Consider the following 21,683-nt stretch of genomic DNA (forward strand, 5'->3'; position numbering starts at 1 on the left):
TATTATAATAACCTGCCTAAGGTCTTATCAGTATTAGTGCTAGAACTCAAAATTAGGTTAAAACACTATTATTTGTCAGCTAGAAAAATACCAGAGGTGTACATCTGACATATCAACAATACAAAGACTTCTTAGTAATTCGTTATCAGTGTCACAGATAAAATTAAAAATAAAACCCTACAAATTCGGTTTCTAAATTACTAATTCACCGCACTCAGAGCCCTAACTCTGCTGAGGCTCAAACAGCTCAAATGAATATGATGAAAATATAACATTTATAAGTCTAATTTAGGTCAAAATGCATTGCCATGCTTCTTCTTCTTCCTTTTTTTTAAAGCTAGGTACTATTTTATTATTTTTTGATTACATTATATTAGTTTCAGGTGTACAACAAAGTGATTCAAAATTTTTACAGATTATACTCCATTTAAGTTATTATAAAATATTGGCTATATTCCCTGTGCTGTACAATATATCCTTATACTTTTTATTTTTTCATGCTTTTTAAACTGTGGTGCATGAACTAGCAGTGTCACAGCATCACCTGAGAGTTTGCTACAAATGCACAATTGTAAGCACCACCACAGATCTTCAAGTTTAAGTCTGGTATAATCTATTGTTCAAGGCAAATGTTACAGATAACACATAGCTTTCTGGATACAGGGTTTCATTATTATAATCTCAAGGGAGTTTCCAACATTTGAAAAAACACAAAACAAAAAGAAAAGGAAAGCATATTTAAATTACTGTCTATCCTAGTTTGTTCTAACAATTTCCAAAACCTTATACATAAATTTACTGACCTGGTCAATGCTAAAAAACCCAGCAGACTGTAATACTTGACACAAAGATTCTACTAGTTTCATTTTATCAACAGGATCCATTCCTTTATTTACAATTTCAAATAAACAATCACATGCTTCTTCCCGCAGAACTTCTATTGACATATGACCTAGCAGCATATTTATAAACCTGGCAATGGAGAAATAAAATTGTTACAATATTTTCAAATTCGTAAGTTTTACATACCATATTTTGCAGGCTTATATTTTTGGAACTAATCTCTTTTTTTTCTTTTTGGCACACGAGCTTAGTTGCTCCGCGGCATGTGGGATCTTCCTGGAGCTGGGATCGAACCCGTGACCTCTGCATTGGCAGGCGGATTCTTAACCACTGCGCCACCTAGGAAGCCCCAGGCTTATATTTTTAAAATATAGGTTTACTTACCTATCATTGGCTATAAGGGATAAGTCTATCCAAGAGACATAAGCCCCAACTACTTCAAGGCACTGACATGTCACTTCTGAATTAGTATACTGATAGTTTTGTAGGATTTGGTACCATGATTCCACCAAGTTTGGAATGCACTGCTCCCTCATGGTATCTTTTATGAGAGTATTCCTACGAGCCTCCTAAAAGACAAAACAAAATACATATACACAAAGTAGATTACCTCCCCAAATAATGTTTGACATCTGAATAATAGTTGTACACAGTAATCTCCTCACCGCAAAACTTCCAAACTTGTTAACACATTCCCTACCACTATTTCCTGTTTATTTGTTCTAAAATCATAACCTGTGGTTTTAACTCCTCCTTCCATTCTCTTCAATTCCTCAGACGTAATTTCTTATTAAACACAAACTATAAATAAACACTGCTCAGAAATCTTAACCATGCGATAAGTTATTTCTCAATATTATACAAACATACTTAAACTACTTAAGAGAATAGCAGTAACAAATGAATAATACCCTTCATAAATGTTATAAATATATTTGACATACAATGACCTTCAATTATCATACACATTTGAATTAAGCTATTTCCACGGTGTTCTTTCAGAAAAAGGAGAAAGTTACATTGGGCAATAAAGAAATAGAGACTAAGGTGATGTGCTACATGACTAACAGAGATTACAGAAGAACTCAGCACTGATTCATAAGCAATGCTTCTTCCTCACTCTGTGACTATAAAGCAGTAGTAAATACAGACCACGTTTCTCTACAAATTCATACGAAAAAAGTCAATTTGTGTATTTCACTAGAGAAAGTTCTTGCCTGGTTTAAAAAAAAAAATCTAAATACTCTAATTTCACCATACATCTGGAAAAAAACCCCCCAAATTTAAGTTCCTTTGTAAAACAAAATTCAAAATGTTGAGTAAATATCTAAGTATTCTTAATAAAGTTTTATTTAAAAAAAGAAAAACAGAAAAAAAAACCCTTTTGATCCTTTTATTATGTGCCCATTATCTCCTACAATATCTATATTAAAAACTTAATTAATAGGAAGTTACTTGCCTCTGATGTATGCACCACATCACGATCCACCAACTCTGAATCAATAGCCATGAGAATTCGGAGGTACAGATCTACTCCCCTTGGATTTAGGTCCACTACTGAGAGAATGTCAAAAAAAAACTTGGGCCATTTAGTGAGATACTCTGTAACAAAAAGCAAAGCGAAGACTTGGGCTGCTTTATTTCGTATAAAGGTCTTCTCCGGTTGGGGATTCAGCATCTGACAAACAGAGAAATAGTTCTCTGTTAAATTAAATATAAATGGGAAAGACTCAAACACTGTTTTCCTATTTATCATTAATAGGCAAATCCCCACCAGCTTTCACTATGGTCTAGAACAGCTGTGCAACAAGTATGCTGGAGAATTACCAAAGTACTGAAGTAACTGGCCAGATGGAGAACAATCGAATGAACAAAGATGCTAATGGTAACATCTCACCCTCACACTTTCAGAGAAAAGTTTCATGGGCAGAGTTTTACTAGTTTCCATAATTTTTTCTAAGAAGAAAAAAAAACAACGATTTTTCTTCTAGTTGCTTGCTCTTTAAGGAAAATAAAATTCCACCTACACAACTGCTTTAATATGTTAAGATTAGCTAAAATTAATGAAAAAGAACATATTATGAATAAACAACTCAACTGGCTCCTTCGAAAAGGGCCCTCTTGTGAAGAGGCTGTCCAAGAGGGCTCACCTTAAGTGTGAACAGAAAAGCGACTTCTGTCACAGTTAAAAAAAAAAATTACATTTTAAAACCAAAGTTTCCACCATGTGTCATGGAAAGAATGACAGCTTCAATCATTGACATAATTTTAGGTTACTGCTAGGTTTTCACCTACCGATGATCTCTAAAACCAGGACTTTCTAAAACAGCTACATGATCAAATGGAGGATAAATGAGTGACATTTTTGAGGTAAAGCTGCAAACTCTTGCAAAAATAAAAATTTAAATATCTGGCAATTTGAGGTACTAAATGTAAACACTACTATTTTACCTGAGCTTGAAGCCAAGATATGAGGGTCTCCCTAATTAGCTGTTGTTGAATGGTAGTTAGTTCTGAATATCTGTTCAAAATAGAGAAGAAAAATAGTAATGGTAATATTTAGTGTCTGTGGTTTTAAAAAAGTAACAGCCTCTTATATATTTGAATGAGAAAATTTGTATAAGACTCAATTATCTAAAATTCCCTAAAATAAATTGCTAATACCTCTCATTACTGCTTTAAAGACAGGGGTGGGAGTGGCAGGTGGGGTATCAATATTGATCTTTGTTTTGTGGTTCAGTTCATGCTAAAACAAAACGGCAGCTACACAATTTTTCAAATGAAAATATGTCCACGGTCTCAGGTCTGTGCTTTACAGAATATATCAGTAAGCTAACTAAGGATCCCTGGAGCAGCAATTCACTGTTTTTACTTAAATTAGCCAGGAGTTCTAAATACAAGAGCCCACACTGCCACTCAACTCTAACAGAGAGTCATCATGTAGAGAAACAGGCTTGGTGTTGCCAGATCTTCTAATTTTTTCCAGGGAAGCTGGAAATCTATTTTTTTCCTGTGAAATGACTGGATTTTTTATATGTAACCAGTGAACACAGTATTTTTAAAACACTTTAGGATAAATCAAAACACATCTATAAGCTGGATATGACATATACTGTCAATCTACAACCTATGTTACGGTGTCCCCGAGGGGAAAACTAATTTAAAAAATGGCCTCTCCCCACAAATCTCAGCGAGAAAAGCCTTACTTGTACTTAATTTGATGTTCTAGTACTTGAAAGCAGAAAAACTTAATGTGATCATCACTGAAAAAGAAAAAAAAGAAAGAAGAATTAGATAAGCAGAACATGAATTGGGGAAAACAAATCAAAGGTAAAATAGTAACGAATAAAACAGCTGAAAAGATCCTCAAACTAGACCTCTGACTTATTGATCTCAAGTATTAAATTCACAGCAATTTGTTTAAAAAGCTAGGAGAACTTAATATATTATACAATATTCAGTTGGAGGGACCTCCCTGACGGTCCAGTGGTTAAGATTTCACCTTCCAATGCAGCGCGTGTGGGTTTGATCCCTGGTTAGGGAGCCAAGACCCCACACCACATGCCTTGTGGCCAAAAAACCAAAACATAAAACAGAAGCAATACTGTAACAAATTTAATAATAGACTCAAAAAATGGCCCACACCAAAACAAAACAAAACAAAAAAAAACACCTTAAAAAAAAAATTCAATGGAAACCTGGCAAGCAGAATACCAAAAAAAATTAACATGCACTTTAATATAGTGCTTTGCAAACAGAAGGCATTGTCCCTAAACACTAGATGTTAGGATTCCCAGAACTCCTCCATTTTACAATAGAAAGGCTACCTGTAAAATGACAAATGGTAGAACAGCCAGAGACTGAGTCAAATCAGAGATGGTAATCAAAATCATACTTAAAATTCTATTGTAGTCAAATACAAAACAAGCAGAGAGTCACCTGGACTGGCAGTCCAGCCCCAAAATTTACACAGAAAACCAAGTTACAAATATACTGCCCTTATAAAAGGGGAGTAAAACTCAATACCCACCCATTATCCACTTTCAACTATCTCTCCAGGGGTGACGGAGCTGCAGTGAGCTAGCTACAAACTCTGACCACGTCCCTTTAGTGAACAACAATCTGTTCATCTTAAGACAGTTGGTTTAGGTTTCTATTCTTATCACAGATGGCACTGAAGCTTTAACTAATTATATCAGACTTAAATCTTCCACTCAAAATATAAACTACAGGGAGGCTTTAATTAAAAGCCAGCCCTTATTTACTCCAGGACATACAGATATTCTCAAAACCAACCTTCACTAAACTGGAGCACTTGCTTTCAGCTATAAAATGTAGTGACTGATACCCACAGCATGCCAAGAACTCTAGTTGGAAGTCATCACTGACTTCTATAAACTTCTACTCCCCACTAGTAGAGCTGTTTGTTTACAATTAGTCTGTGGTGTTTCCCCAAACCTCCCTAAGTGAATTGTACATCTTGTATTTAAGTAACTTTATTATATAAACTAATGAGTACAATAACAGTTTGTATTTTTGTAAAAATTAAGTTGAATGCTTTAGAAAGAATTCATAGAAAGTCATATTGCAGGGGGAAAAACCTTATACATATGTGATGTGAGCCAGATAAGCAGAAGACTTGGAGAGGCAGGAACAAATAAATATAAAGTTTAGAAATCTGCACTCACTGGTCCTCAGTCCACTAAAAGGACTCAAAGTGGAAATTACAGAGGATCAATTATGGGTGTGATCAACATTAAGAATGACAAAGTGAATGTTAGTGGCATATACACACAAAAAAAGTCCTTGGTCCAGTATCAAAAGATCAGTAACTAAGTGTTTATATACTTTAAATTAAAATTAAAAATTAAGATATATATAATTTTTGATACCTCCTTTACCAAGTTTTTAGAAAACCACTATCCCTCCCCATCATAAGATAAGGAAGTTTCTATTGTACTATATGCCGGTTGGGATCTACTGCCAGGTACTCAGAATAAGGCAAAGGATAATTTTAATGAAAAGTCAATTCTGGAATGGCCACATTATTAGTTTACTATTTTTCTCATTGCTACACTTAATAGTTTTCCAAGACATTTTAAGTCATAAAATGCTTTTATGAAAACATTTTCCAAACTGGTAAATAAAACAATCCTGCCAAGTACACAAAAATTTAAATTCTTCTAAAGTCATGCAAATTTTGTTTTAATTACCTGTACGTCCTCTGTGCCAGAGCTTCTGCACACACCTGCCAGGCATCTGGGGAAATCTTTAACTGCTCAAAATAGGCCAGGGCCTGTAAGATTGCAAAGGAGAGAATGCATTTGGAGTAGTCAATCTCAATTCTCTGCCAATACTCAACAAAGTTTTCTGGGAGTAGCAAAGTAACAACAAATCAGTGACTCTAAAAAAAAAAATAGCTAGGGGCTTCCCTGGTGGTCCAGTGGGTAAGACTCCATGCTCCCAATGCAGGGGGGTCCATGTTTACTCTCTGGTTGGGGAACTAGATTCCACATGAATGCTACAACTAAGGAGTCTGCATGCTGCAATGAAGATTCCATGTGTTGCCACTAAGCCCTGGCAAAGCCAAAAGAAATAAATTAATTAAAAATAAATAAATAAATAAAAGGGCTTCCCTGGTGGCGCAGTGGTTAAGAATCCACCTGCCAATGCAGGGGACAAGGGTACGATCCCTGGGCTAGGAAGATCCCACATGCCACAGAACAACTAAGCCCGTGTGCCAAAACTACTGAGCCCATGTGCCACAACTGCTGAAGCCCAAGTGTCCAGAGCCTGTGCTCTGCAACAAGAGAAGCCACCGCAATGAGACACTGCAATGAAAAGTAGCCCTCTCCTCACCACAACTAGAGAAAGCCTGTGAGCAGCAGTGAAGACCCAATGCAGCACCCCAGCCCCCCCGCCCAAAAAGCTAAACATTGAATTCAGGATTCTGAGTATGTATAACTTAGTTATCATCCCTAGGAAAAAGGTTAAGTAAAAAACAAATTCCATCAGTTGGATATCCCAACCTGTTTCTTTACAGGAAAGGAGACAACACAAAAATGCCCTGCAGATCTCGCCGGGTTATTAGTAGGATCAGAGAGAAAACACTCAACTGCTTTGTCAAGTGCTATACTACTGAGGTAAATGTAATTATAAAATAGTATGTAAAGAATATTTTCCCTATTTCACAGCAAACATGCTATTACAGAGGTGATTATAAAAGATGAAACATACTCTGTATGTCATTTGATCTACCTTTTTTTTTCTTAAAACAAGTCAGCTCATTTAATAACAGAAAAAGTTTCATTCACATACAAGATACTGAATAGTCTGCTTTTCAATATCCTTATGCATTTGAGGAGGCTTAATAACTATCTACTTGCAAGATACACAATTTCAAACCATTACAAAAATCCAACATATTATTATCACTCTCTGAATTCGAGAGTTAAAATTTTACCGATACTCATATTCATTACCAATACTCATATTAATCTGGTCATACAGAAATAATCATTATAGTAATATATTATAATCATTGATTAGTAAAATAAAAATGTTAGTTCTCCTCATGTTGATCTACCATGTAACAGAAAAGGAGAGTTATTCCAATTCTTTGGCTATATCATGTAAGTTTCCTAAAAAGTGAGATTAAAATCAGAGTCCAACTGCTTGATATGAATTGTGGGGAAGTACCAAATAATTGAAAAGGCCAAAGCTTTAGGAAATGTGTTTCTCATCCTTATATTCGTGAATTCAGGGTCTTGTCATAAGAGCAAGTATACCCTAGAATGGATGCAGCACCAAGTCCATATGCTCTCTACCACTGTTGGGAAAACGGGAGTGACTTCTGCCACTCTTCCATTAGTATGTTGCAACTGGGATCAATGACAGACGTAGGTTTCACGTATGACAGTGGACAAACAGTAATCTCAACAACTTATAAAAAAAATCTCAGTCAAGAAAATAACACATCTCTAGAAACACTGCTAAATGATTTTAAAGCAATTACATACTGATACAAACCTTGAAATAGGTTAGAAACAATATATTAAGCCTTAAAGGAACTGAATTTCAATTAGCCAATTTTTTAAAAAATGTGGTTTGTGCCCCATGAATGATGAAGACAATTTTTTTGGTCTTGATCAGCAACTTAAAAAATGAAACAGCATAGAGAATATCAGAGTGCACTGCACCTAGCAAGAACAACTACTATTTTGTGTAACTTGTTTTAGTCATGTCTGTATATGTTATATATTCACGTCTATATGTGTATATTTTATATATACATGTATGTATACACACATATACTGGGTCAAAACATAAAATTATTTTTTCCTTTGGGTTAGAGGTTAAAAACAATAAGAAGTAAAAAAGCCACTGTATTTAGGTGATAGTTTCCTGTGTTACGTAATTGTACACACGAGGGAATGAGTTTTTATATGTGGTCTCAATGGTTGCTCCCACTGACAGAGGACCAGATAAATGAAGGTGAGTAGATGAAGATCACCAAATACTATATTAAGTGTAAATAATGGCTATCTTTAGAAATTAAGAATAGAGGAACCCAAGCAGCTGCAAAATAATCTAGTTCAGGTGTCTAACAACACCTATTCCATGAAATCTAGAGTTTCCATTAGGAACATCTCAGGGGCCAGGGCAGATGACAGCGTTGAAGTCAACCATGTATACTGCATTACCACCAAATAGTTCACTTACCAAAAAAAGGTAGGGGAGGTGTGATTAGCTGCTGGAATTGTCACTGGCATACTATTTTCTTTAATATAATAGCAAGTTTTAAGCCAAAGACAGATATGCTATTTTTTTAAGTGGTAATAATGAAAAATTTCAGTTTTAACTAGTCTTTGCACTCTGAATCCATGTGATACTAGCATTGAAAAAAATTGTGGCAATAATGAACAAAGCAAAGCTTTTATCACCTAGTTCTTCTATCTCATACCTTCTTTCTAATGTTCCACTGTCTCTAAGTGGCAACAGAGTCAGTTCAGCTACTAACTGCCCATGTAGAAAACAGAGAACTACAGGTAATTGGGAACCAGGGTTGGCAGTCATTTATGTTACTAAGAAACTGAATTAAGTTCCCATTACTCCTGAAAGCCAATATCAGGTCTATCAGAATTCACCTTTCCTTAAAATTCCTTGTTTTTCATCCTAATTGTTACTCAGGTTGGCTTAATGGGGTATCAAAGTAAGCCTGGGCCAGGATGCCTAACATATGCCTACGACTGATAGAACCCACTTTTATAGATGGAAAACCTAACTTCTATATTAAAACCATTGTCAATGTACTAGTTTTACTTTTCTAAAAAAGAAAATCATTGCATGTTAAAAATAAAAATCTGTCAGATGATGGAATTATAAAACAGAGGATTTCAAAAAAGGAACATAAAAAATAGCAGAGAAGTATTTAATAACTAAACAAATAGTCAAAGACTTTTAGTTATAATAACTATGTAACACCAAGCCAGACTAAAGGTACAGCTCTGTGATGCTTCAACTATGTGACTAAGGGTTTGAAGGTAGGTAGCTTATACTCCTATGAAAAGCAATATTTGTCCATTACACAGAAGACATGGACTTTTAATGACTTTTCATGTCCTAACCAGTTTGACAGGTATCTTGTAATTAGCTATTTAAATCTCAATTCTTGTTATTTACCTCTATCTGGAAGGCTGGTTACATCTCTTAACAGCAGAGGCATGCACATGGTACTATGCTGGAAACCCCTGGAGATTTTTTACTGCTTAAAAAAAAATCTCTGCTTAAAAGCAGAAAAATTGCTGTATTTTGTGAAATTGTTAACCTCATTTAGCTCATAAAAGAAAACAAACCCTTTGCTATGAGAAGCAGAAAGAAGAAAATGACCCTTCATCCACTTACCTTATACTTCAAACCACCCACACATCTTTAAAACATTTAATTAAAGGCTTGTTCTTTAGATTCTTCTTTTATCATTCAGCCATAGTCATGATTACAGATGTAGGCTACATTATGTTTAATTGTTTATACTTACCCAAATATCCTAGCACCTCATAATGGATTCTTTGTCATGTGATCATTTTACATAACATGAAACATGGCATATTATAACTATGTTAACTACCACTAACAGGAGGGTTAACCAACTTGTTTAGACCAAGCCAAGCAATGGGAAAATATAATATGTACACCAGCTACTATGGAAAGTCTCTTGAACAATCCTTTGCATTACGACTTTTAAATAATCAGAAATAGTGATGTGACGTAGACCTACCTTGAATTACATGAGATTTTAATACTTTTAAGCCAACTAAAGAGAAAATAAACCACAATCACTCATTGTTTCTGTATTCAGAATATAGTCAAATACCTCACATTTCTCTATTCATTTCCACCCAAATTAAACCTTTATCAGATGTGTATTTTTGATTAAAGTCCTCTAATGCAAATCTTTACGTAACATGCTTTAAAAAATTAGTAAGCCGACTTAACTTACCCTTTGTCTGAAGTCTGAATCAGCATTTGGATTTAGCCCTAAAAGAGCCTGTTCATCCATCCCTGCTGCTATAACTGGAGTTTTCCGATTACAACAGACGTGCCCTCTGATCCCACAGGAGAATCCACAAACATCTGCACACACACACAAAGTTGAAAGAAAACAATACTTGATAAAAATAGATGCTTATCCAGAATATCATAACAAGCTGATAACATTATGCAAAGAAGTTTAAGAGTTAAAAGAACTTCTTTCGAAACTACCCAAATTACAACTAAACAAGCCTAAGTCTCAGAAGAGTAAGTCTGCTAAACACTCCACTGTGTAATTTCTAAGAATCTCAGGTATGCCACTACAGTCCCCAACTGTTTTCTTCATGATCATCAGTAAAGTATAGAAACAGATTCTTCTTAGTTGAAATAAAAGCATCTAATTTATGCTGTTACTGTCTCCAGTAAAGTGCAATTGTGCAACTGCATAAAGTTTAAAAAAAGACAAATTCAGATTATCTTATTATACTAATTATAATAATTTGTCTATTGCCATTTATCAATATCACAAATTTAAAAAAAAAAATCAGAATGTCTGACTAAATACTGGCCTCAGAGTTTCTTTCTGGAGAGTCTACCAAGTATTTCAGGAGAAGTGAAATGAAAAAGGAGTAGAAGAGTAAAGAACAAGTCATTTTGCTTTTGAAAAATGGGCTAGCTCTGCCTTTTACAGATCTCTGCTCTTGCCAGCCCACTTCCAGAAATGTATTTCAAAAACTGTTTTCTAACAGTAGCTATAAAAACTGACAACACTGATCACTCTTATTTAAGAACTTTTTTTAGTCTCTGTAAAGTATTACACTTTTTCACAATATAGGGTCTAACATTCTCAAGTAAGAACATGATCAGCCCCAAAGGCAACTTGGTTTCTGATAAAATGTATATTTATTTGCAGAAAGAACAACCTTTACCTGAGGTACAGAGACCAGGTCTTACTACTGCTATTAAAAGGTAGTGAGGCTTTTTTTTTTTTTTTTTAATTATCATAACCAAAGAGAACATGAGAGTCTAAAGGGGTCAAGAACCTAACCTGGGGGTGGGGGGGTGCATGGTGAGGATGGAGTCACAGCTTTTTGAGAATGGTGAGACCAAGAACAGATCCAGATCAGAAGACTCCTACTACAACACTCTTTTCTGTCTCTCCCTGGGTCTGCCTGAATCAAATGATAAATCAGAATACGTGCTGAGAGCCTTGGAGAAGAAAGCTCAACCCCTTCTCTTACAGTTGCCATCATACTTACAGACTACAGCGAGGCAGTATAACTCCCCAGTGCCCTCATGAATAAGATCCAAACACTTATCGATGACTCCTCAGCTTCTGCACCCTAACCCAGCAAGGCCAGTGGTATTCTGCCTTTCATCTTCTTTGCACACATTGCTCTTTTCTTGTTACTTAGTTAACCCCTGCTTGTCCTCCGGAATTCACCTTAGAGGTCACCTCTTTCAAGAACGCTTCTTTGACCCCTATTGTTCAACTCTCCCAAACTGGATTAGATGCCCCCTCCTAAGTGCTGATATGTGGTCACTGTCTGCTTACTGCTTTTCTCTCATTAACCTTAAAGGGAAGGAGTGACTGAGTATTTGTCACTATGTCCCTAGGACATAATATAACATAGGTTTTGGATTTGGAAAGACCTGGATGGTACTCTAATCTTGTCATTTTCAAACTGGGGCCACGTGGACAACTAAAAACCTGAGAGAGAGAGAGCCTTTTCTATGAAATGGGAAAAAGCATCTGCCTCATAAAAGTTGTAAAGACTTCAATGAGATAACGTATGTAAAGCATGCCTGGCACACAGTAGGCCCTCAATAGGTTATTTATCATTCAGAGCTAGGCACATGGGGGAATGGGAACTACTTGGAGCATTCTAGATTTATCTTATAGTAGTAAACTGGCATTTTGAACAGACGGAAAAACAAAAAAAGGCACTACTAAAAATCTGATGACAATTCCCCTGAGAAATGCACACACAAAAAGAAAAGACAATCTGAGCTTCTATGAATCCCAGATTGAGAAGGCCTATAAAAGATTCCTTGAATTTGGCATGGCTTTACGGAAACTGCATAAGCTTGGTCACTTTGAGGCTATCAAGGAAAACAGCAAGTGGTCCTAAGAAAAAACGGCGCAGATAAAGCAACTTAAGGAAACAAACTTACAGTTGTCGGTACAGAAAGAATCCCCCACGGAGGAGGTATTTGTATGCAATGATAAATTACCTACGTGTATGCAAAAAATTTCAAAGTGACAAACACTTTTCAATGACTGTGCAAAAAGGTGACAATCTTCCCAGTAAAAGGTTGTGCGAGAACACATAATGTTCTCACACGCCACAGCGGTGCAAGGTTATACATTTATTACAATGCGATAAACACTTCAATTACGTATCTAGCAAATGTTCTGGGGGAAGGCAGGCAACACACCTTAAATATTAAGCCCTAACTTTCCCATGGATAGCCATTAAATCAAGAATCAAAACAATTTGGAAACATTCCTCTACACCTACTGAAGACTGTTCAAAAACCAGGACTGAATCTTTCCAGCCTTTTAATACCACGCTGACAAGCCGCTTTAATAAAAAGTGACTTCCCCCAGCAACAACTAATTAGCACTTTCAAAAAGTACTCCTTTTTTCTGGTTACAGGGAAACATCACGCTTCTCTACTCCTGCAAAATTGTGAGGAAGGGAAGAGCAAAAATGGCGTGTCCGTGCTGGCAAATTACCACAGAGAAATAATACTTTTTTCTTTTTTGTCCTGGGACGGGCTTTGGGGGGGTGGGGTGGAGGATCGAGTTTGAAGTCCCTGCAGTTGAAACTAGTGGGACACGCTACAACTATTACAAACGGGCTCGGCCACTTTTATATCGCGGGCCACAGGCGATGCGGGCCCTCCTCCGCCGGCCTTGCCCCCTTCCTTCCCCCGGATCCCTCCCCTAAAGGCAGCCTCGTGGCAATTCGGGTGATGAAACACCCGGCAACAAGAGGCCACGCACTGGGGACGCGCTCCGCCGCGGCGGCCGCAGCTCGTAGCCACCCCCACCCAGTCCGCCCAGCCTCGGGGCGCACCGCCATGGACGGCCCCCGGCCCGCACCCCTGCCCGGCACGGGGGCTCCCCGGGCCAGTCCTCCCGGCCAACTTCCGCGCAGCCTCGCGTGGACCGAGCAGGGTCCGAGTCCCGCCCCGAGCCCCGAGTCACCTTCCCTATCACTCCATCCCGCCTCCCCGCCTGCACTCCCGGGGGCCGGTCAGCGGCGCGGAGGCGCCGCAAGCAGGGAGCGGGGGGAGCGGCCCTCGTCCTTGTCACCGTCGTCCTCCGCCACGGCCGCAGCGCTAACGCCGGAGACGGAGCTGGCCGGGGCCGCGCGCCTCTCGTCGCTCCGCGTCCCCTGGCGCCTTCTCTTGCGTGGCGCCGGGCGGGCAAGCTAGCAAGCTGGCGGGCGGGGTCGGCGCCCCAGGAAGGGAAAGAGCGCGAGGGCCGGCTAACGCCGCCGCCGCCGTCGCTGCTGAGTCAGCGCGAAGCGCGCTCCCCGCGTCGGCGCCGCGCGGACCAAAGCCAGCAGTCTCCTGGAGAGTGCGGACGACGGCCCGGCGGCCCGGACCGGTAGCCTACAACTCCCAGCATGCAACGCGCAGGCGGCGCTTCCGGGCGCCGGGGTGCACACGTGCGCCGGGGCTCGCTGTGAGGCGTGGTCGCCGGGACCTCTGGTGCATGCCGGGATGGGGGTCCGTCTGGAATCTCTCCCGTCTGCTGAGTCGTTTGCTGTTTCTGCGGCGGGACGGAGACGCAGGATTGGGTTTGCTTAACGTTCCGTAAAGGCTTAGGCAGGTAGCTGGTAGGTTAGAGGACGGAGCCACGTGTGAGAGTTGTTTAATTTCTCTTTTATGGCCCCAGGTGTTCCCACGCGTGATGATCCTTCGACGAGCGCTGAAAATTTTGTATTTTCACTTTAAACGTACCAGTATTTTTGTCATTCGTGAAAAGAAGGAGCGCGTTCTTCGGAAGTCCTACTCGTTGGCTCCTATGATACTGTTGGTTCGTTTATTCATTCACCGATTAGTTTATTAATACTGAGTAGAGGTAGTACAGGCTCAGGCTGCAGAGATTTGGATCCCAGGTTGCGCCACTCCCGTCACCCACCACCCCGCTCACTAGTTGTTAACCTCATTTTCAGGCATGTTACATAATCTGTACTTCAGTCTACTCCTTAGTAAAATGGTTGTTGATAATAGCACTGACCTCACAGGGTTGTTGTGAGGATTGAGTTAATACATGTGTTTGGCATGTACACTAAAATGCTCGGTATTTAGGTTTAATTGTTGATTGTTAGGTATGTGCTGGATACAGACTAGGTTGCCCTCACTGGGACTATGATGAAAAGCAAAACTTGCGAGAGGGGAATAGAAAGAAAAGTAGAATAAAATTAATGTAACCATTTAACAGCTACATATATTTAGCTCCTATCTATGCAAGACAGGCATTTCATATATAAAGTATCTTGAATCACTTTTGCATCACGTTTGTAATTTACTTGTTTAAAATGTCCGGCTAGGATTCCTGTCCTATTTCAGTGTGTCGCCAGTGTCTGGTACCGTGCCAGCCTGTAATTACAACTCAATAAGTAAATAATTGCATGGATTCTTGCATAAGCTGTGAGGATCAACTACTGACTATGGTGTAGAGAACCACAGAGGACACAGAGGACATTGACTTGGAGTAACAATCCTGAGAGCGCATGACCCGCTACGTGGCTGTAGGCAATTCTGAAAGCAGAACTAATCTCAAGGAAAACCGATTGAGATAAAGCAGTCATATAGCCCGATGGCTCCAGGCTCCAGCTCCAAGTTAAAGATTAACTATCTCCCCTAGTAGTCATAAAAAACAAGGTGTTCTGCTTTTTTCTCTAATTGAAGCATATGCCTTGTGATGTCCATTATCGTGATTTATAACCTGGAATGCTAGAATGCTTTTTCTCAATAAATACGCTATGGGAATCAGAGCTCGGGACTCTTGACTGACTTGGTCTTGAGTTCCCTGACCCCCTGCTTTCCTATACTCTTGTGTGAATTTTCTTGATTCCGCCATGCCACTCACATTCAGGTTCGTTCCTGTGGATGAGATCTCCAAAAACTCTTCGTCAACGAACTTTTCCATTGTTCATTACTCATATGCCAGCTCATTCAAAATTGCCCAGACCACTGTCTCAGGGTAATCATAATCAGTTACTTATTGCTAATGTTTAGCTTAAGGAAGCAACAGAATTTCATCGATTAACTCATATTAATGCCAAAGGCCTTAAAGAACGCTTTGGAATTTCCCGTCATCAGAGTCAGGTGATCATAAGACATTGTTCGTCCTGCCAGGTTGTCAATGTTCCCTCTTGGCCTAGTGGTACTAACCCCAGAGGGCAAGCTCTGAACCAATTATGGCAAATGGATGTTACTCGTATCCCTTCCTTTGGTCGTTTGGGATATGTGCATGTTACTATTGATACCTATTCTCATTTTATTATGGCCTCTGCTTTATCTGGTAAAAAACATCTCATGTTTGTTCTCATTTACTAGCCTGTTTCATGGTCATGGGCCTTACACAACAAATAAAAACAGATAATGGTCCTGCTTATACCTCTAATTTGTTCAAAAAATTCTGTGATGAATGGCATATATCACATTTTACTGGCATTCCATATAATCCAACAGGCCAGGCAATTGTTGAAAGAGCTCACTTAATGTTAAAACAAATGCTAGATAAACAAAAAGGGGGAGATGGGTTTCCTATAACGCCTAAAGATTGTTTGAATAAAGCTTTGTTTACACTTAATCATTTAAATTTTTGGACTGAAGAGAATAAATCAGCAATAGAAAAACATTGGAAAAACGAGATACCTGAATCTCTCATGCAGCCAATTTGGTGGCGTGATAGAAGTACAGACATATGGAAAAGGAGTTGGGTTAAATCATGGGGTAGAGGTTTTGCTTGTGTCTCCACAGAAAGCGGAAAAATATTGTGGTTCCCTGCAAAACGACTGAAACCCAGCAATGAACCGGAAACCGACGAGATTCGACATAGATCCACCACCAGAGGAAACATGGCGAAGTTGAATATACGACCTTCAATAACCGTCACCAACACAGCTCAGAAAACCCCTCCCATGACGTGGGGAGCGATAAAGAAGACCTCCATGAAGCTGATAAGATACTGGAGGGACTGCACATACCAAAAACGTCGGCCAACGGGTTTCTAGCTATGCTTGCCATCGTTAACACTATTGTGGGAATAGTATATGGTGAAACAAATTTCTTATACTGGGCTTATGTTCCACATCCTCCACTAAACAAACTAATTACTTGGTTTGACGGAGAGCCTCTTGTTTATATTAATGACTCAAATTGGCTTCCTGGGCCATATGATCCTAAGAGACCTATGATGCCAAACGAGGAAGGCTATATCATTTTTACTTATACTGTAGGAGCAGATAACATCCCTATTTGTTTTGGACATGAGAATCACTGTCTTAAAGTGGCATATCAAGGCTGGCTATCTACTGTTAAGACTAATAACACTAATCCTACTCAATTATTCTTATTGTCAAGTTTTAGCTTTAAAGACACCGCGATCTTTAGTAACACCATGCCTCCAGACATGCCCATCTGCCAGCAAAAAAAAGAGTATCATCTATTTCCAAATGGATCAGTTGGGATAAATGCAGGGGAAATCAAGGTTGAATGCTTCTTAATATTTCCCAAGGAAATGTTGATTGGAGCCCTAGGGGTTCGGCTGAACGCTACAGTTCCCCACATGATTTAAGATGGAAAAAACATAAGCACGGTACTATTGTCTCAACTGAGGCATCTGGAGATATTACATACTGGCATGGATCAGGAATGACTCCTCCGAGTCCATACTTTTCTCATGGTCCAATTCATAACCAAATTTGGAAATTAATGGCCTCTCTTCATGAAATACGTACTTGGAGAGGAAACTATACTAGAAACTTGGTCAACAATGATACTTCGCTCTCCTTTACTATTAATGAAACACATTACATACAAGCTTGTGTAAAATTCCCTTACCTACTAATGAAAGGACATACTAACTTTGATACTAATGAATTATTGTTAAATTGTATTAACTGTACCTTTTATACTTGCTTAAATTCTAGCATACTATTTAATCATAATGCCGAATCAATTCATATACTCAAGGCCCACCCAGGAATTTGGCTGCCGGTTCAAATGAAATTATCCTGGCAAGAGTCTCCTAATCTTTACTTCTTGCAGGAAATAATTACAAAAATGCTATACAGAACCGAACGTTTCATTGGAACCTCAGTTGCTGTTATAATAGGTCTAATTGCAATAACTGCCACGGCAGCAACTGCAGGTATAGCTTTACATCAGGCTATTCAAACTACGGAGTTTGTGCAGCAATGGCATACTGATTCCAAGCTGCTATGGTCCACTCAGAATCAAACTGATAATAACATAGCTTCTGAGGTAGCTGAACTGCAGCAAGCTATGGTAATGATAGGAGATGAAATTTTCAGTCTTCAGAAACAACTACGTCTTCATTGTGATTGGAATATTACTGAATTCTGTGTTACTCCTTATCCTTATAATTCTTCCAAATTTAATTGGAACAAAGTATGCCAACATTTGTTAAATCAAGGAAATGTGACTTATGAATTAATGTTATTGCATAAGGAAATTCTTGACGCTTTTGACAAAAAATTGGAATTACTACCAGGATCAAATTATTTGGACAATATTGCTAATGAGTTGGGTAAATTAAATACGATGCCCCATTTGTGCATATTTGGGGGCTCCACTTTGGCGATAACTGGAATATTAATCGATAATTTTCTGTCTTTGCTTAGTCTGGTGATGTCTCCTCCAACAAAGTCGAAAACAACAGCAAGAACAACTAGCTGCATACTCTGTGAAGCTCAGATATGTGTCCGGCAAACAAAAAGGGGGAGATGTAGAGAACCACAGAGGACACAGAGGACATTGACTTGGAGTAACAATCCTGAGAGCACGTGACCCGCTACGTGGCTGTAGGCAGTTCTGAAAGCAGAACTAGCCTCAGGGAAAACCGATTGAGATAAAGCAGTCATACAGCTGGATGGCTCACATTCAGGTTCCTTCGTGTGGATGAGATCTCCACACTATGGAGGTCTAATAGTAAATCTGTCTAAGTGGCTCCAAAGTCTGCAATGTGTTCAGTGTGTTCCACTGTATCATCCTAAAAAACCTCAAAATACAGTCTGTTGTATTGTTACTGTCTATATTTGCCTTTTTCATTTGTAAATTCCTTTTGTGGATACTTCATATGTTAAATATCATATTGTTGCAGAAAACCGATCCCACGAGAGACCAAGCACCCACACTCACAGGGTTGGAGAACTCAGGTTTATTGAGCCAGTGGACCCAGAAGAGCTAACGCTCCAAAATTCTGGGTCCCGTTTCAGGGGAATCTTTTCCTTATATAGGTTAAGGCATATAGCTATAATTGGAACAGACTGATTGGTTAGTTTAAACAAGGCTGTAGTTGAGTTTGGCACAAACTGATTGGTTACATAATTACTATACGTTATGGGCAGTTACAGAGAGCGGGGAGTTGCTTTGGGTTACATGCAAGGGGGAGGGGTTTCCAAACAGAAACTTGCATGAGCAGGAGCAGGACATTCCATACTTATCAGAACATCTTAAGGTTACAGTTGATTACTAGGTCGTCTTGTTCTTATCATGGCACAGCAAGCAGATTTTACAGAAACAGAGCTAGCATAAAGTTATAAACTTAAAAATTCCCTCATCAATATGAAGTTTATCTATAGCTTATCTAGTATCAACAGTTTATCTAGTAATATTGGCTGTTTATGGTAGTTCAAATACCTAGAATTGTAAAACTCAGTTGTGCAAACTCATGTTGTTATTTCGTAACAAATAAGGAACTACTTGGACTCTACCTGAAGAGGATCTGAGAGGGATATTAAATTTGACCATTCCATATTCTAGTTCCCCCATCCATAAAGGAATGGACAGTTTCTCATCTCAGACTAATACAAAATGCCAGTTATCAAAATGTTTACAAAGAACAGTCATTATTTTAAAGCATGTGTGCTTACATATGGCATTGCTTTTATGTACTAATTGCCAACATTTTTGAGCATTTATTATGTGCTGGAAACAGTTCAGAGTGTTCAGACATTAATCCTCATGACAATGCTCTATCATTATGCCTATTTTATAGGTGAGGAAATGGAAGTGCGTTAAAGTTAAGCAGCAGAGATGGGATTCAAATGCACGTAGTCTTACTCGAGTCTGTGCTTCTAACTACTGTCTCTCAAATGAAGTTCCACTGAAGGATGATGACGTTGTAGAACTATTATAATGTCAGTTCTTCTTCCTATAAAGATGCTGAGGCACCTCTCTTATAACAATAAAATGTTGTTTCTGTCCCATGTTTCCCTTTTTTTAAAAATTCATTTTTTAAAATTTATTTATTTTGTAATCACTTCATTTATTTATTTTTAATTTAATTAATTAATTTATTGGCTGCATTGGATCTTCTCTAATTGTGGAGAGCAGGGGCTACTATTAGTTGCAGTGCACAGGCTTCTCATTGAGGTGGCTTCTCTTGTTGTGGAGCACCGGCTCTAGGCTCGGGCTTCAATAGTTGCAGCATGCAGGCTCAGTAGTTGTGGCTAGCAGGCTCAGTAGTTGTGGCTAGTGGGCTCTAGAGCCCAGGCTCAGTAGTTGTGGCACATGGGCTTCGTTGCTCTGTGGCATGTGGGATCTTCCTGCACCAGGGATGGAACCTGTGTCTCCTGCACTGGCAGGTGGATTCTTAACCACTGTGCCATCATGGAAGTCCCCCCCTTTTCTTTCAATTGCCAGAGTACTTGAAAGAATTATGATAGATAACATTTATATATTTCATTATGGTTTACAATATATCTCCATATAACTTTTCTAATTTGTTCCCCTTAACCTTGTAGGGATGGAGCAGATATCATCATCATCATTTTTAATTTACAGATAAGGAAACCAAGGTGGATCTATTTTAAGTAACTTATCCTAAGCCACATAGCTAGCAAATGGTGGGCTAGAACCCTATATTCTTTTGGTTTTTTTACTTTCAATTTTTTATGTTTTGCACTGCATAGAACCAAAGAGGTAGGAGCTGCTTCCTTCTTGACAAGCAATTCACCTTTTTGTACAAATTGAGGCTTGGCTTGATTACATTAATAAGACCAACAGGAATAATTTGAAGCAGGTAAATACAGAAAACATAAAAATAGGAGGCAATTGCAGTGATGTGAAAAAAGCTCAGCCTTTGGGGTCAGAGAGCCTGGTTCAAGTACATGCTTTGGCACTTAGCAGCTGGGGTACCTTGGAGAAGATTCTAGATCTCTCCATAGCATCATCTGTAAAACTGAGATGATAGCACCCAGCCCACAGTGTTGTTATGATGATTAAATGATATAACAAATGTAACACGACCTGGAACAGCTGTTCAACATGCGTTGACTACTATTATCACCCCAAGGAACTGTACAGAACTAGATTTCTTAGCAATTAACAAAGAGAAAAATCAAAGCATTCTAATTTGGAAGTAAATGTGATCTTTCTTCCCAAATATTCATACAGTCAGATCATTCCAGTTGCTGAAGCTAGAAACAGGCTCACAGTTCAAGGTCACTGCCACATAGCCTTCGGAACTATATTAGGTAGATTAATCCGGCAGTTACCTTGTGAATTCCAGCCACTCCAGAAGCTGAAATATTTTCCCTCTCTTGTTAAATTTGAACATGTAATCCAACACATTTCAAACCCTCTGTCCTGTTTAAAATTTCCATATTTTAATGTGCACATTAAATGTATACATGATGTATACAAATAATTTCTGTCTTTCAGAAGTCCTCTTGGCTGGTATTACGCAAGCTTACTTTCCTCATGCAAGGTTTCTTCCACAAAGTCAAATAGTTGGGCTAGAATGAGAGTCTCTTTTAAACTTTCTCCCCAGTTGAGAAGTCTGTTGTCCTCTACAAATGAGGTGTGGGGAGAATCTCAACATAGGTTTCATTGTTTCCTTTCTGGATTAGTATCACACAAATGTCCTGCTAATCTGAAAGTGGGTGTGGCTAAGGACTAAGTAAGGGTTCAAAAGGAACCAATAGGCCTCCTTCGCCCTTATATATTGATCTAGTACAAGAGGACAAGAGGAAAGGACATGAGTAGAGTGAAAGTGTTGTGCTCTAATGCTTTACATGTTTAATCTGTTTGAATCC

General features: G+C 38.7%; 1 protein-coding gene across 11 annotated transcripts in view; it reads right to left on the reverse strand.

The window, feature by feature from the left end:
• The window catches only part of XPOT (exportin for tRNA), a 37,537-nt gene extending 23,644 nt beyond the window's left edge, over positions 1 to 13,893 (reverse strand). For 4 of the 11 annotated variants that reach the window (XM_057740497.1, XM_057740494.1, XM_057740493.1 and 1 more), the window contains exons 1-8: positions 11,423 to 13,573; positions 10,343 to 10,476; positions 6,057 to 6,139; positions 4,050 to 4,106; positions 3,295 to 3,364; positions 2,303 to 2,521; positions 1,228 to 1,412; positions 804 to 972 (exon numbers count right to left, since the gene is read on the reverse strand). In XM_057740497.1, coding sequence (XP_057596480.1) covers positions 804 to 972; positions 1,228 to 1,412; positions 2,303 to 2,521; positions 3,295 to 3,364; positions 4,050 to 4,106; positions 6,057 to 6,139; positions 10,343 to 10,476; positions 11,423 to 11,627 — 1,122 coding nt within the window. In that variant the 5' untranslated portion in view covers positions 11,628 to 13,573. The other 7 variants (XM_057740496.1, XM_057740495.1, XM_057740501.1 and 4 more) reach the window with 6 other exon arrangements.
• Between the last annotated feature and the right edge of the window lie 7,790 nt (positions 13,894 to 21,683).

This window comes from Hippopotamus amphibius, chromosome 7, assembly GCF_030028045.1.
Source record: "Hippopotamus amphibius kiboko isolate mHipAmp2 chromosome 7, mHipAmp2.hap2, whole genome shotgun sequence".
Classification (NCBI taxonomy): domain Eukaryota; kingdom Metazoa; phylum Chordata; class Mammalia; order Artiodactyla; family Hippopotamidae; genus Hippopotamus; species Hippopotamus amphibius.